This window comes from Egretta garzetta, unplaced genomic scaffold, assembly GCF_000687185.1.
Source record: "Egretta garzetta isolate BGI_Z169 unplaced genomic scaffold, ASM68718v1 scaffold161, whole genome shotgun sequence".
NCBI lineage: Eukaryota > Metazoa > Chordata > Aves > Pelecaniformes > Ardeidae > Egretta > Egretta garzetta.
The window spans coordinates 495,035-507,609 of NW_009258754.1; the positions used below are offsets into that span (position 1 = coordinate 495,035).

Sequence of the window (12,575 nt, forward strand, 5' to 3'; positions counted from 1 at the left end):
AGCAGGAATTTGCTGCATGCAGAGAAGCAAAACAAACTTTACGTTTAATTATAGAAGATTATTCTCTAGATGGGCTACATTTTTAAACAATCTCTTTTGCAGTACTAAAGGACTCAGCAGTTTCCTTTTGTCTTTAAAGATTCAATTAAAAGTATGTTTCAGAAATTAAATTACAGCATGAAATTAGCTAAGCGTATGAAATACTGCATTTGCCCTAGCATTCAGGGAAAGGCTGTACAAAGCAATTCACTTAATGGCTCCTAACATGTGATCTCAACTTAATAACTAAAGTGACCTCAGCTAGCAGAGGATCTACTGGTGAGATATGCCCTATATAATCCACAAAAAGGAGAAATGGATTAAACTCAGGTAAATTTTATTAATTTATTGTAAACTCCACAGTTACTCTCATTTTTGATCTTATAAAATGTTGAGATTTTGTCAAGTAACACGCTTGTTGGCAGGAATATTTCTGTGGGTTTTAGCTGGCTGTGGTCTTCTCAATCTTGACACGTTCCAGAAGTATCTGCCAGAGTCTATTGGAAGCATTTGTTTCTCTCTAGCTTTCAGAGAGTACTGCTGGATGTAATTCATCACAACCACTGGGGATACACCTCAGTTTATTCTTTGCTGTACTAATATAGGGAAGGAAATGAGCGGTCCCTTAACTCTTCAGCTGTCCCTTTAGTCACCTGTTGGGTACAATTTCAGCTCGTGCTGTGAGCTGTCTTTGCGCTGCATGCATGCACTGGGTTAGAGTTTCAGAGGAATCTAATTTCCATTTTGGGTCCTTAGGTACTGCGTAATAAAAAATAAAATAAAAGACAATTCTGCTTATGACTGCCTTCTCTGGGACCAAACCAGCTCACTTTGCTCATTGGTGGGCTCCCAGCAGCTCGCAGAGGGAGCCGCCACCATCGCTCCCAGCAGCGCACTGGCATGGCCACCGCCCAGCTGAGCAGGGCTTTCCAAGGGCCGAGCAGTGCCTGCCCCACGCCAGCTCTGCCACGGCCTCTTGGCACAGGGAGATGCCTGCTGGCTCCATATTGTTTGCATTGTTGACAAAGGCCCTGTGCTGAGGACACACTCCAAAGGGTTTTTTTGGGGGGTTGTTTTTTTGGCTTTTTTTTTTTTTTAATATTTTTTAACTGACTTCATTTAGAATTACAAGTCAAATCAGAGTAGAAAGCCAGAAGGAAAAATAAAAGAAGTCTCAAATTAACTATAAAACCTACAGCTAGTAATGTCTCTGCGATCCATTTCTCCTCTAATCTCTCCTTACTCCCATTTTAATCCAATCACATAAAAATCTAATCAGTACATATACACATTCCCGTTTTCATACAAATTGCAGCCACTGATCTATCATAACTCGGCATCAAGATGCCCATCACCAGATGTTTCTGTTGCAGCAGTGGTCGGTACTGAGGGGTATATCCAAGAGCAGACTCTCTTCTTTAGGCTAAGAAAATAAACATCCTGATTAAATTATCAAGCACCATACTATGTTTGTGCTTTCCCCTGGAGGAAAATAAATAAATAAAAGCATGCGTAGCCTGTCAGAAGGGTGCTGAGAACAACATCCAAAGGGAACAAACGCCTGCCAGCTGGGTGGGGCATGAAGTAATCTTTATTATTATTAACGACAGCAAAGTACAGCTGTGATTTATGGCCCTGGAAGGAGCAATGCACTGAGCTGTTTTGCTCAAAGAACATGGATTTTTTTTTTCTTCATCTTTATGAACAGGTATTGTTAAACAATGGATTTTCCTGAAGGCACAGAAAGATTTGCTCATATTATTCCAATGGTAGCACAGACCTTCAGTTCTGCTGGGTTCTCAGACCAGTTCTGTGTGTTCCCAGTGTTTATTACAGACAGTTTTGGCAGGATTTCCACAGTGCATATAGCTGAACCCGCATGTGTGTAGGAGTGTGGCTAGCTGCAATTTTGCTACTTACAGGTCATGAGACTACTTTCTGCATGTGTCCTGTACAAGTATCTGTCCTTCAGGTTCTAACATGAGCTCTTCATTCAGGTCACAGGCAATTACAACATTTGTCAGGTGTCAGTGAACTTCAGCATGGACTACTGGAAGCCTGGAACCAGAACAGATCAATGCTTCAATTCTGCCAGCAGTCCTGGGCTAGACTTTATTAATGTTACATGGAATATTAATTGTGCTGTTTTACTGAAAGTGTCTCTCCATTAATGAAGTCCAATCTACATTAGTTATAAAGACTCTATCCAGGCATGATTCAAAACAGTCTTCCTTTATTTTAATCCAGTCTTCACAAGAACATTTTTTATTTATTTATGCTCTACTCTGTGCACCCTCATAATATACTTTAAGACATTTTCCAAGTGAATGCAAACCTTTGTCTAGAAATAGCAGCACCACCAGAACCCTAGAGGGTTGTGCAAAATACCTACTTCCTCACAGCCCTACATTCATCTCTCTCTTGCTAAGGGGGGCTTTTTGGTTAGAGACAGTGCTGCATAATTTTAACTACCAGGTTAAAATTACAATCCTACATCCTATAGTTAAAGAGTAACAAAGAGATAGTGAGAAAAAATATAAATCAAAGCGGAATGGGAACAAATGACTAAAAACTGGACATCAAGATCCATACACCCTGAAGCATCTTTCAGCAATGGTATGTCAAGGACTGTCTGCCGCTGGTACAACAGGCCTCCTCTCCAGCATGACTCAGTCTGCCGAGGAGGCACCAGCCTGTAGGTTGTATGAACATGCCCAAATGGAACTGGAGCAAGGCCAGTTCACACATTAACACAGGTGGTCAGACAGCCTGCAAATACCAATAGCAAGGAGCCACACAGACTGGATTTTTACAAGAAGAAGAAAGGGGTCTGTAACCCATTTAGAAGTCCTCTGGGCTCTCTATGACCCCACACTTCCAATTATGCTTTTAAATATAGCAAATTAATCCTGAGCAAAAATACACCCACTTACATGGTGGGCCAGTATAGATCTGAGCAAGCTGTGGAATGATGAAGGGGAAGGGATCATATAACTTCCCTGAAAGACAGTGAAAGTTGTAGGCAGGAGCCCTATAATCAGGGAAGATTCATTGAAAATAACATCAAGATTTAGATATCAAACTGATAATGACTTTTGCTTTATTTCCTTGGTATTTGGGATTACCAAGCAGGCTATCAGTCTCTATGGTATATTTTAAATATTTGTTGCATGACTGTCCTAAAACAAACCTCAGAATGTCTCAGAATAATAGCAACAGCAATATAATATAGTTTGCATTGTGTCTGTTGTTTATTTTGTGTGGCAATAATACAGGCGGCCATATGGATATGAGCATTTGGAAGGGAGGATTTGTTGGCTAGATCATCACATCTGTTTACTTATAAATGCAACAAAAATACATTTGGAGGTCACTGACTGCACAACCATTTTACGTACTCTTCATGAAAAAAAACTATCAATGCTACTCTTCAGATGTCAATCCAACTTCAAAAGAGACCCTATGATATTTTCATGAGAAAAGGGGTTTGAAATCATACTAAAATTAGTCTCTATCACACTTCATCAGCTGCTTCCACCATAAAGGTGGTATCACAGCAATAATTTAATCTAGGATGAAATGAGCATGCAACATGTCCAGAGGGAAGATAACGAAAACAACCAGTGCCACAGTTAAGCTTCTTCATAACACATATCCTTTGATTAAAGGAGCACATACCACTGGCCTCATGTCCAAAAATCACATTCATTATCACATTAAAAAAACAAACAAAACACGACAAAAAACCCACACCAACATACCCAACCAATAACCAGTTCACAAGCTTGTAATTTTTAACATCTCAGTAACGTGCTTGCAGGTATTTCAGCCGAGCCCCTTGCCATGATCAAAATATTTATTGCACTTGCTTCACATTTTTCTTGAGGTCTGGCTGTAAGCATATTGTAATCTAGTAAGCATAAGTATTCCTGCAAATTTAGAAATGTGTTCACTATGCAAAATTTCAGCTACAGAAGAATGTTCAGAAAAAGAACAGTACTTTAAGCATTCCCTCGTTTAAAGTATTTTTCTGATTTCAAGACATTATTGTAACCAGTAAGTTCATAATGAAATTATTTTGCTTAGGTTATTTTTGATTCTGGTAGAAACCTTTTGGTAGAAACACCTCAGCATGTCCATATACTCTAAGATTACACACATTTTCTCAGCTAAACGGAGCTTTTGGCAGTGAATAATCCCATGCATAGAAATATTTTTATATTTGCTTGCTGTTGCCCACGCCTGATAACACTTAACTTTTAGCTGAAGGACACAAAACTTATGTCTTGTTTACAAAGGAACCTAAGGACAGAAACTACAGAAAACTACAGACAGATAATATCTGAATTCAATTACTTCCACAACCTTAAAAAAAAAAATAGAGAAAAATATGATCTTACTTTTGCCGATGGGTTAGTCTTCAATATTTGATTTGCCAAAGGGAAGAGAGGTTAGGATGACAGCTGTTCATTACAATTCCTTCTTTATTACAAGAGCTTAACTCTGCCACAGGCTGGCTGGCCCATTTCTGCTAGCTTTAGCACAGAACAGTGCTCCTAAAAGCTCCTCCTCTTGACAGCATCTGTCTGGATACTTCCCTCAACAAGCAGAAACAAGGCTTTCCACAGAGCCATTTAGGTGCTGGGAATGAGCTACAAGTAAGAGAAACCACTAGAAGTAGAAATAAATGTTTTGGTGGCTAAGTCCGGGATTTGGCAGGTAGAAATTCATGCCCGCTAACACCATCAGCTTTACACCAGAGCAGTCAGATCTTCACAGTGTTACAAACCAAAACAACAACATCCCCGACAGAAACAGTAGCTTAAATGACACCTAAAAACTAGAAGCTGGAACTTGGAAAGCATACATCTCCTATGAAAGTGTACAACTGCAGCCACTCCCTATGATTAATGCAACACGCCTCAGCCTTCAGAGGAGGAGGAGGGTTCATTATTTGTTCCTTACCAAGATTTTGTATTTATACAATCAAACAAAAAAAAAACCCAAACCACTGGTGAAGTATCCACATAAGACTATGTATAACAGAGATTAAAGTATCTAAATATATGTATTTCAATTGTAGATGAGTCAGAAAGCAACTGCTCATTCTAACAGATGCCCTATGTAAACTCAAAATACTCACCTTTTCCCTGGCACCCGTAACAGATGAGGCAAATCTACCTTCTGTTCCCAGAAAGGCTGCCTACGGCAGATACTGTATCATGGCAAATGTACCTCTCACAGTACTGCAACTTTATTGCCGGTGAAAATGATACTGCTTCCTAACTTTATTTGCAATTTATAAGCTCTGTGAGCAGTATGCCAGTGTGTTCTCTTGGTCTGGACACAGCCGCCTGAACAGGCAAGTAGTGAATGATCAAACGGTGAGACCAGACAAATAAAAGACTGAAGAAAAATGGTCTAAAAATTAGGCTGAAAAGATACATACACTAACATTTTGTCGCGGCTTACTCTCAGCCACTGATCAGCACATTAACCTTATTTTCTCTGCACGATCGCTAAGTACCATACTAAAATTAGGTCAGAAATTCAGATCAGATCAGCTGACTCAGCCCAGCAAGATCAGACAAAGACGAGCTCCTTTTTTTTTTCCCTAATCCAATATTATGTGTTTTATCCCCTACAATATACAATAAATCTATACATTTTTCCCCACAATTAACCAATCAGAACCACACATGATAAGATGGCAATCACAGGGAAGGTACATCAGTGCTACTGAAGAAACACAACACACTGTGTCCTTAGGAAGGCAAAATGTAAATCAAACAGCTTTTTTTTTAGGTCATTTTCCAGATCTTGGTCCTAAACTACTCAGACTAATGCATTTCAATGAACTTTTAAGTCATTCAGCATGGTTATGAGATGATTTAGGTAAATAACAGCTGCTTCCAAATAGTGTTGTGTGTGAATACCACCACTGTGTTAGATAATAAATTACTCATTACTAACTTACTAATATACATGATCAGCCTTCTGAAAGAGACCATCTGAATAGTAAATTGAATAGCTTCTCAAAAATTCAATAATCGGACTATTAGGTAATTTTCAGTAGGTGCCAAAGACTTATAGGTGTTTTATTTTGATTTCCACAAGCAAAAGGAGAGTGTTTGCTGGAACCTCTCCTGCTCAAAAGCTACCTGTTGTTATTCCCAGGGGAAGACTCTCTCGTTGCTAAGGAGATTGTTTTCAGCTGTTGGTAGTCTCCAGACTGGCAGCACTGTTATCACTGCACATGTGCATCACTTGCTATCTAGGCCATGCTATCAGGAATTAGGGATAATATAAATACCTGCCAAGATATGGTAAAGACATAGGGAAAATAGTACAGAACAAGGAAGAAATCAATAATCCTACTTTACCTTTCCTGACTGCAGAGTTTCAATAGACAACATGGTCTTGGATGAATCTCTGCAGGTTACTACAGGGATCAGACTCAATTGCAGTCACCCTGAGTGACTTCAGACATAGAATCATAGAATCATAGAATGTTTAGGGTTGGAAGGGACCACTAGTGGTCATCTAGTCCAACCCCCCTGCAGTGAGCAGGGACACTGCTAACTAGATCAGATTGCTCAGAGCCCCATCCAACCTGGCCTTGAATGTTTCCAGGGATGGGGCCTCCACTACCTCTCTGGGCAACCTGTTCCAGTGTTTTACCACTCTTATTGTAAAAAATTTCTTCCTTACCTCTAGCCTGAACCTACCCTGTTCTAGTTTAAAACCATTTCCCCTTGTCCTAACACAGCTGGCCCTATGAAAAAGACATTCCCCATCTTTCCTATAGGCCCCCTTTAGGTACTGGAAGGCCACAATCAGGTCTCCCCGTAGCCTCCTTTTCTCCAGACTGAACAAGCCCAACTCTCTCAGCCTGTCCTCATAGGAGAGGTGCTCCAGCCCTCGGATCATTTTTGTAGCCCTCCTCTGGACCCGTTCCAACACTTCCATGTCCTTCTTGTGCTGAGGGCTCCAGAGCTGGACGCAGTACTCCAGGTGAGGTCTCACCAGAGCTGAGTAGAGGGGCAGAATCACCTCCCTCGACCTGGTGGCCACACTCCTCCTGATGCAGCCCAGAGTACGGTTGGCCTTCTGGGCTGCCAGCGCACATTGCCGGCTCATGTCTAGCTTTTCATCCATCAGTCCCCCCAGGTCCCTCTCGGCAGGGCTGCTCTCGATCCTTTCTTCCCCCAGCCTGTATTGATACTGGGTTTGCGGATTATTACACTGCATATTCAGGAAGAACATGCCACAGGCAAAAACTAGGAGGAATATATTGTCAGTGTTACTGATGACCATAAATCCACTCAGACTACAGGTGCCTGGGGTTCCCTATGTAGGTCACTGCAATTTAGACATTCAATACTATTTTTTCTTTCTTAACAGACTCTGGTACAAGAAACGAGTATCATTAAATACCACAGACCACAGCAAGATCAAGTCTCACTCACAAGACAAGTCCTTAATGGGAAGCTCATTATGATATCATATACCGTGGCAATAATTCAGCAACAGAAGCGATTTTTTACAATTTGAATCATTATATCCTGCACACTTGCACTGTACCTGATCTTTCATCACTAGCCTTGGTTTTTTCTTCTTCCAAATGCTTGCACAACGTTTCTGGGTGCTGAGGAGCAGTCCAGTGTGTCAGCCCCCATGCAGTAAGGCAGGGCACAGGAGCACACCTGGGGAGCCTGTGCTGCCCTGCCCAGCCCCACAGGGCACAATGAGGTGGCAGTGGTGCCACCATGAGCAGCAGCAGCTTCTGTCTCTGACCTGCCTCTGTGAAAACTATTGGTGCAGTACAGTGGCTGGACTTTGACCATAATGACCACTTTATCTGCAGGAAATTTCTTTAGAGGAACATACTAACCTGTGGCTCTGGACATGTGTCAACTTGCATTTGCCAAGTGGTGCGCAGCTTGTATAATGCTCTACAAAGATCAATGCTGGCATACTCCATATAAGTTAGAAAAGGTTGTTTCAAAAGAGTCCTGGTTTTTTGAGACTCCTTAGGAACAATATGAACATGCTCTCCTGTCAAGTCAATTCTCTTACATACTTCAAATGAAAAACCCTCCCCAGGGTGGCCAAAAGAAAGGAAAAAGGAATATCATCCAGCACCTATTTCAGTACTTGTTAAATTGTATTCAGCACTTCCACATTTACCATATTTCTGCCAAAGCATGAGCATACTTGCATGGAGCTGTAAGGCTCATGTTTCTCTCTCTTTCAGTATGGCCTGCAACTACAAATGACAAGTAGAACCAGGCTGTGACACCACCCATTTTTCCTGAATGTATTAGAATGTGACTCCCTCCTTCACAAAAAGTGGAACAACTAAATATTCATTTTGCATTGACCAGAAGCTGAAGCGGAATAGTTCATGTCTTCTACTTTTCCAAGTGCTTTCCTCTATTCTTGTACTTATTTTTAATACTATTTAACATGCAGTCCTTCAATTTCTATCTGGTTCCAGATACAATAAACATTGCCTCTTTGCGCTCATATATATGTATGTATTTTTTCCCCGTGGGTGGTGGTTTTTCCTTTTGTTTCATTCTCAGATTGTTGGAACTAATTAGATCTTAGAAAACAATAATGCTCAGGTATATTAGAGCATATGCTATAGTAATTGCTAGTGGTTATAAAGATTACTAATGATTAATGGTTTTCCTGTGGGGAATTTGGGTCAGGTCTGAACCCTGGTGTGACAGTAAGCCTACTTTCTGTGGAAGCAGCACTGACTAAATGACACTTGCAGTTCCTCATGTTCTATATAGAGGTGGTTCTAGGCACTTCAGCTAAATTTTGTTACTTCATGTCTTTCTGGAAAATCTGATACTTTCAAACACAAGTATTAGAGGGGGAATAACCCTTGGTATCTCATTGCTAAGCTGAGAAGAAAGTCTGGATATTTGCTGTGTAGTACCTGTAGGAAGTCCAAGACACAATCAGTCTTTTGATTTTTCGACCTGCTCGTGGCTATTCTTCAGGGTCAGCTCTTCACACTGTAACGATTTCTTGATGTAGAGGGCAACGCCTCCGCCCCTCCTTCCTCTCCTGTCCCTTCTGAACAGCCTGTAGCCATCCATAGCTACATTCCAGTCGTGGGTTTCATCCCACCAAGTTTCTGTAATGGCAATCAGGTCGTAGCTTTCTAGCAGCACAATAGCTTCCAACTCCTCTTGTTTGTTCCCCATCATCATGGTTCCTTCAGTCAAATCAGATGTTCTCCCTTGGTCTGCCACTGCTTTTAGTTTTCCGATCAAGGGTTGATCACAAATATCTCATTTTCCCTCTCCAAGTTTACACAGGAAGAAGACAAAGACTCAAAGACAGCATTTTCCAAGATTTCCTAAGGTGTTTTTCCTACTTTGTTTCCTCAGATGGATATTGTTTACCCCCTCAATGTTATGGAGATATGCCAAGTGGGGAGGGAGTAGAGGGGATGACTGCAAACGTGGTTTCCCATGGAAAAGCACTGTATGCAAGAAGTGTTGATGCCCCCAGTCCACTTACATATACACTGATACATTCCTCTGATAAACCGGCTATATTGCTGGTCATCTTCCTTGTGTCTTCTGACTGTATCTGGGGGGCACAGCGCTGTTCTGTGATCTCAGTTCAGCATGAGGAAGAACTTCACGGTTTGGGTCAGCCCTAAATCATCTGCACTTATCCAGAGCTCTTCGTGAAATCACTTTGCCAATATCAATAAATAAAACCACACAAACCAACCACAAGGTAGGAAATACTGTTACCGCCATTCAAATTAGGCAGAGAAGCTTGGCTACAGGACTACAAAGAACCAAGTAGATCTACAACTTATTCTCTCGTGCCTCAAGAAACTTAAGTGTTCTGGCACTTAGTGACCTTTATGGTCACACATACTAAAGTGCATGTAAACAGGTTAGCCAGAGCACAGGCTAATTAGCTGTCAACTCTGAAGACTATATGCTAAATCCATCTGTATACATTGACAGTTTAACATAGCTTATCATCAAATGAAGAAGTTGCCACAAGGACTGGGGAATTTATTTTTCCAGCCAATTTTAAATTAATCAAATAATGAAGTTTCAATACATTCAGAATGTTTACAAATTTGTTTTTTTATTATTATTATTTTCCTCAGGAGGGAAAAGCCAGCAATGTAAGATGAGAAAGTACTCTTCATCTCACTACTTTAAAACAGCAATTTATTGACTAGCATTTTTGGATGCGCTCACTTAGCAGGTAAGACACATACAAATTCTTCCTCTGCTTCATGTAAGTAGAACTTAACTTCCCTCTCCATCATAAGAAATATTTTGAGATGGCTCTCCCTATCTTTTCCTCTTGGAAATTTTGCAGTTTATGTAGCTATTCAATAATCAAAAGAGAGAAATGAATACTAAACAAAGATGGCAAAAACTGAAACAAAATGCATATCCAGCATAAATCAAGATAAAAAAGAATCCCCCTTCTACATCGGTGTGTTGCAAGTAAAAACATTTTCTTTTGTGATGTTGTGAGTAGTATAGCTCTTGTTACAAGCAGTCTATGCCTTTCACTCCCCAATAATTTGAATGCCTCTAAACATCACCCAAAAGTTGAGCTCACAAAATAATAGTCTAGAAGGTACTAAAATACACATTGTATGGTCTCTCATTATTCACTTTAATTCCACAGTAATCTTCTCTCCCCAACCAAATTAGTGACAATCCAAAAAAATTCTACTTCCTGGAACATAAAGTAGCCATAATTTTGCTTTACATTGCTGCTTCTCCCTCCTCTGTCAAACCATATGTGCTGCTCTTTTGTGTTAAACTTTCCATCAAAATTACCAGGCTAGCAAGGTGTTGCTGGAACGTTCCCAGCACAGCATGTCTGTTATACCTGGATGTACAGTACCCAAAACACAGCATAAAATGTAATCACTTAAACTCAAATACAGAAGATTCACACTGGGGGAAAAAATTCAAAGGACCTATCAGTTCGTGCTCAAGCCACCCATTTGCACATAAAAAGTTTGGCATCTGGATGGATTATTTACCTGTATTACACAATTTGTCCCTCTCCTCAAGAAAATGCAATTTTTGTACATGCAAATGTATATATAATAAATATCTGTATCTATCCCATTCAACCTTCTTTTCATCTCCAAGAAGCTGCAGAGATTTCATTGCTATCCATTGGCACAAGAGGCCAGGTCATGCAAGTGCTCTTCTCATTAACTGTCAATTAAAATCGATGGAATTGTTCAAGAAGAGCCATTACAGGGTTCTGCCCATCAGGGGCTTGATCCATTTTCCTTTAAATGATTGCAATATTTTTACTGACTTCTGAACATGCAGAATGGTGAGGAAATCATAAATAACAAGACATTTTTTTTGTAAAACCTCAGACAACAATTAGAGAGCTTTGAAAATTTACCAGATTTAAAACATCCACTCAAGGAGAGTCTATCTTGAATCTGTGAGGCTGTCCCTGTCTTGCAAGAGCTCACACACCAACACATCTTTGCACAAAGTACACACCATTCATCTAAAAGCACTGAGTGGATGAGGACCTCTTTTCCATTAGATCTACATCTCCTATTCCAAACACCTAAACTTTTTGTTACAAATCACACCTGCTGAAGATACCACATGTGCTTAAACCAAATACATTTGGATGGGAAGACTCTCTTCCACTAAGGGAGGCAGAACCATTCAGCATTGTATCTACACTATGTAAAACGCGTGCAATTAGCAGCCTGGCATGGGCCAATGGTCTGTACTGCTTTTACCATCAAGCTGCTTGGAAATCAACTGGTCTACACATATTTACCATATCTGAGACTGAGCCCCTTACTGTCCATTCACTCTGCCAGACCACTCATCTTTTTATCAAAATATTTACCGTTTTATTGCTTCTTCTTGTTTTCGGCGTTTTTCACTCTTTTCTTTCAAGTAAGCCAGGTTTGTTTCATTCCTCATGCGATCATTCTCTCGAGCAATGTCTGATGCATTCTGTATAACCAAGCCATCATAGGCCTTCATCCCCATATCTTCAATATACTGGAGAAAAGCGCCCAAAGTGACCTCCTCCTGATTAGAACTCATCATCTTGCAGGAGATAATGAACAAAGGAAAGCAACGTTTCCTGCAGGTTGAAAAACACATAATACCTTAATCAGTAGGAAAACAGCTTATGGTTTATGACAGCGAGATTGTGTCAATTGTAATTAACATCTCTTACAGAGACAATTTGTAGACTTTCTCCTGTCTAACGGATAATAAACAAAGCAATTCAGAACACAGAACATTACTCGAGACAAGAGAAAATAAAAACCAAGACTCTCTTCTTTCAAGCAATGAAGATCCATCCAGTTATACGCTGTTCAAATCTCAGGAAGATTTTCTCCCAGCCCTTCCCTTTTCCTATTATCCTTCAGTTGCAACGACACTGACCTTCCTGAATCTCAGTTTGAATTGAAATAAAAAGGCTTCCATCCCAGGATAACAGGTCCTTTTATTAGTTTAGATAAAGCT

General features: G+C 40.3%; 1 protein-coding gene across 1 annotated transcript in view; it reads right to left on the minus strand.

Annotated features, from left to right (window-relative positions):
- Positions 1–12,158, minus strand: part of NYAP2 (neuronal tyrosine-phosphorylated phosphoinositide-3-kinase adaptor 2) — a 140,926-nt gene extending 128,768 nt beyond the window's left edge. The window contains exon 1 of the mRNA XM_035888871.1: positions 11,944–12,158. Coding sequence (XP_035744764.1) covers positions 11,944–12,149 — 206 coding nt within the window. The 5' untranslated portion in view covers positions 12,150–12,158. The remainder of the gene's footprint in view (positions 1–11,943) is intronic.
- Between the last annotated feature and the right edge of the window lie 417 nt (positions 12,159–12,575).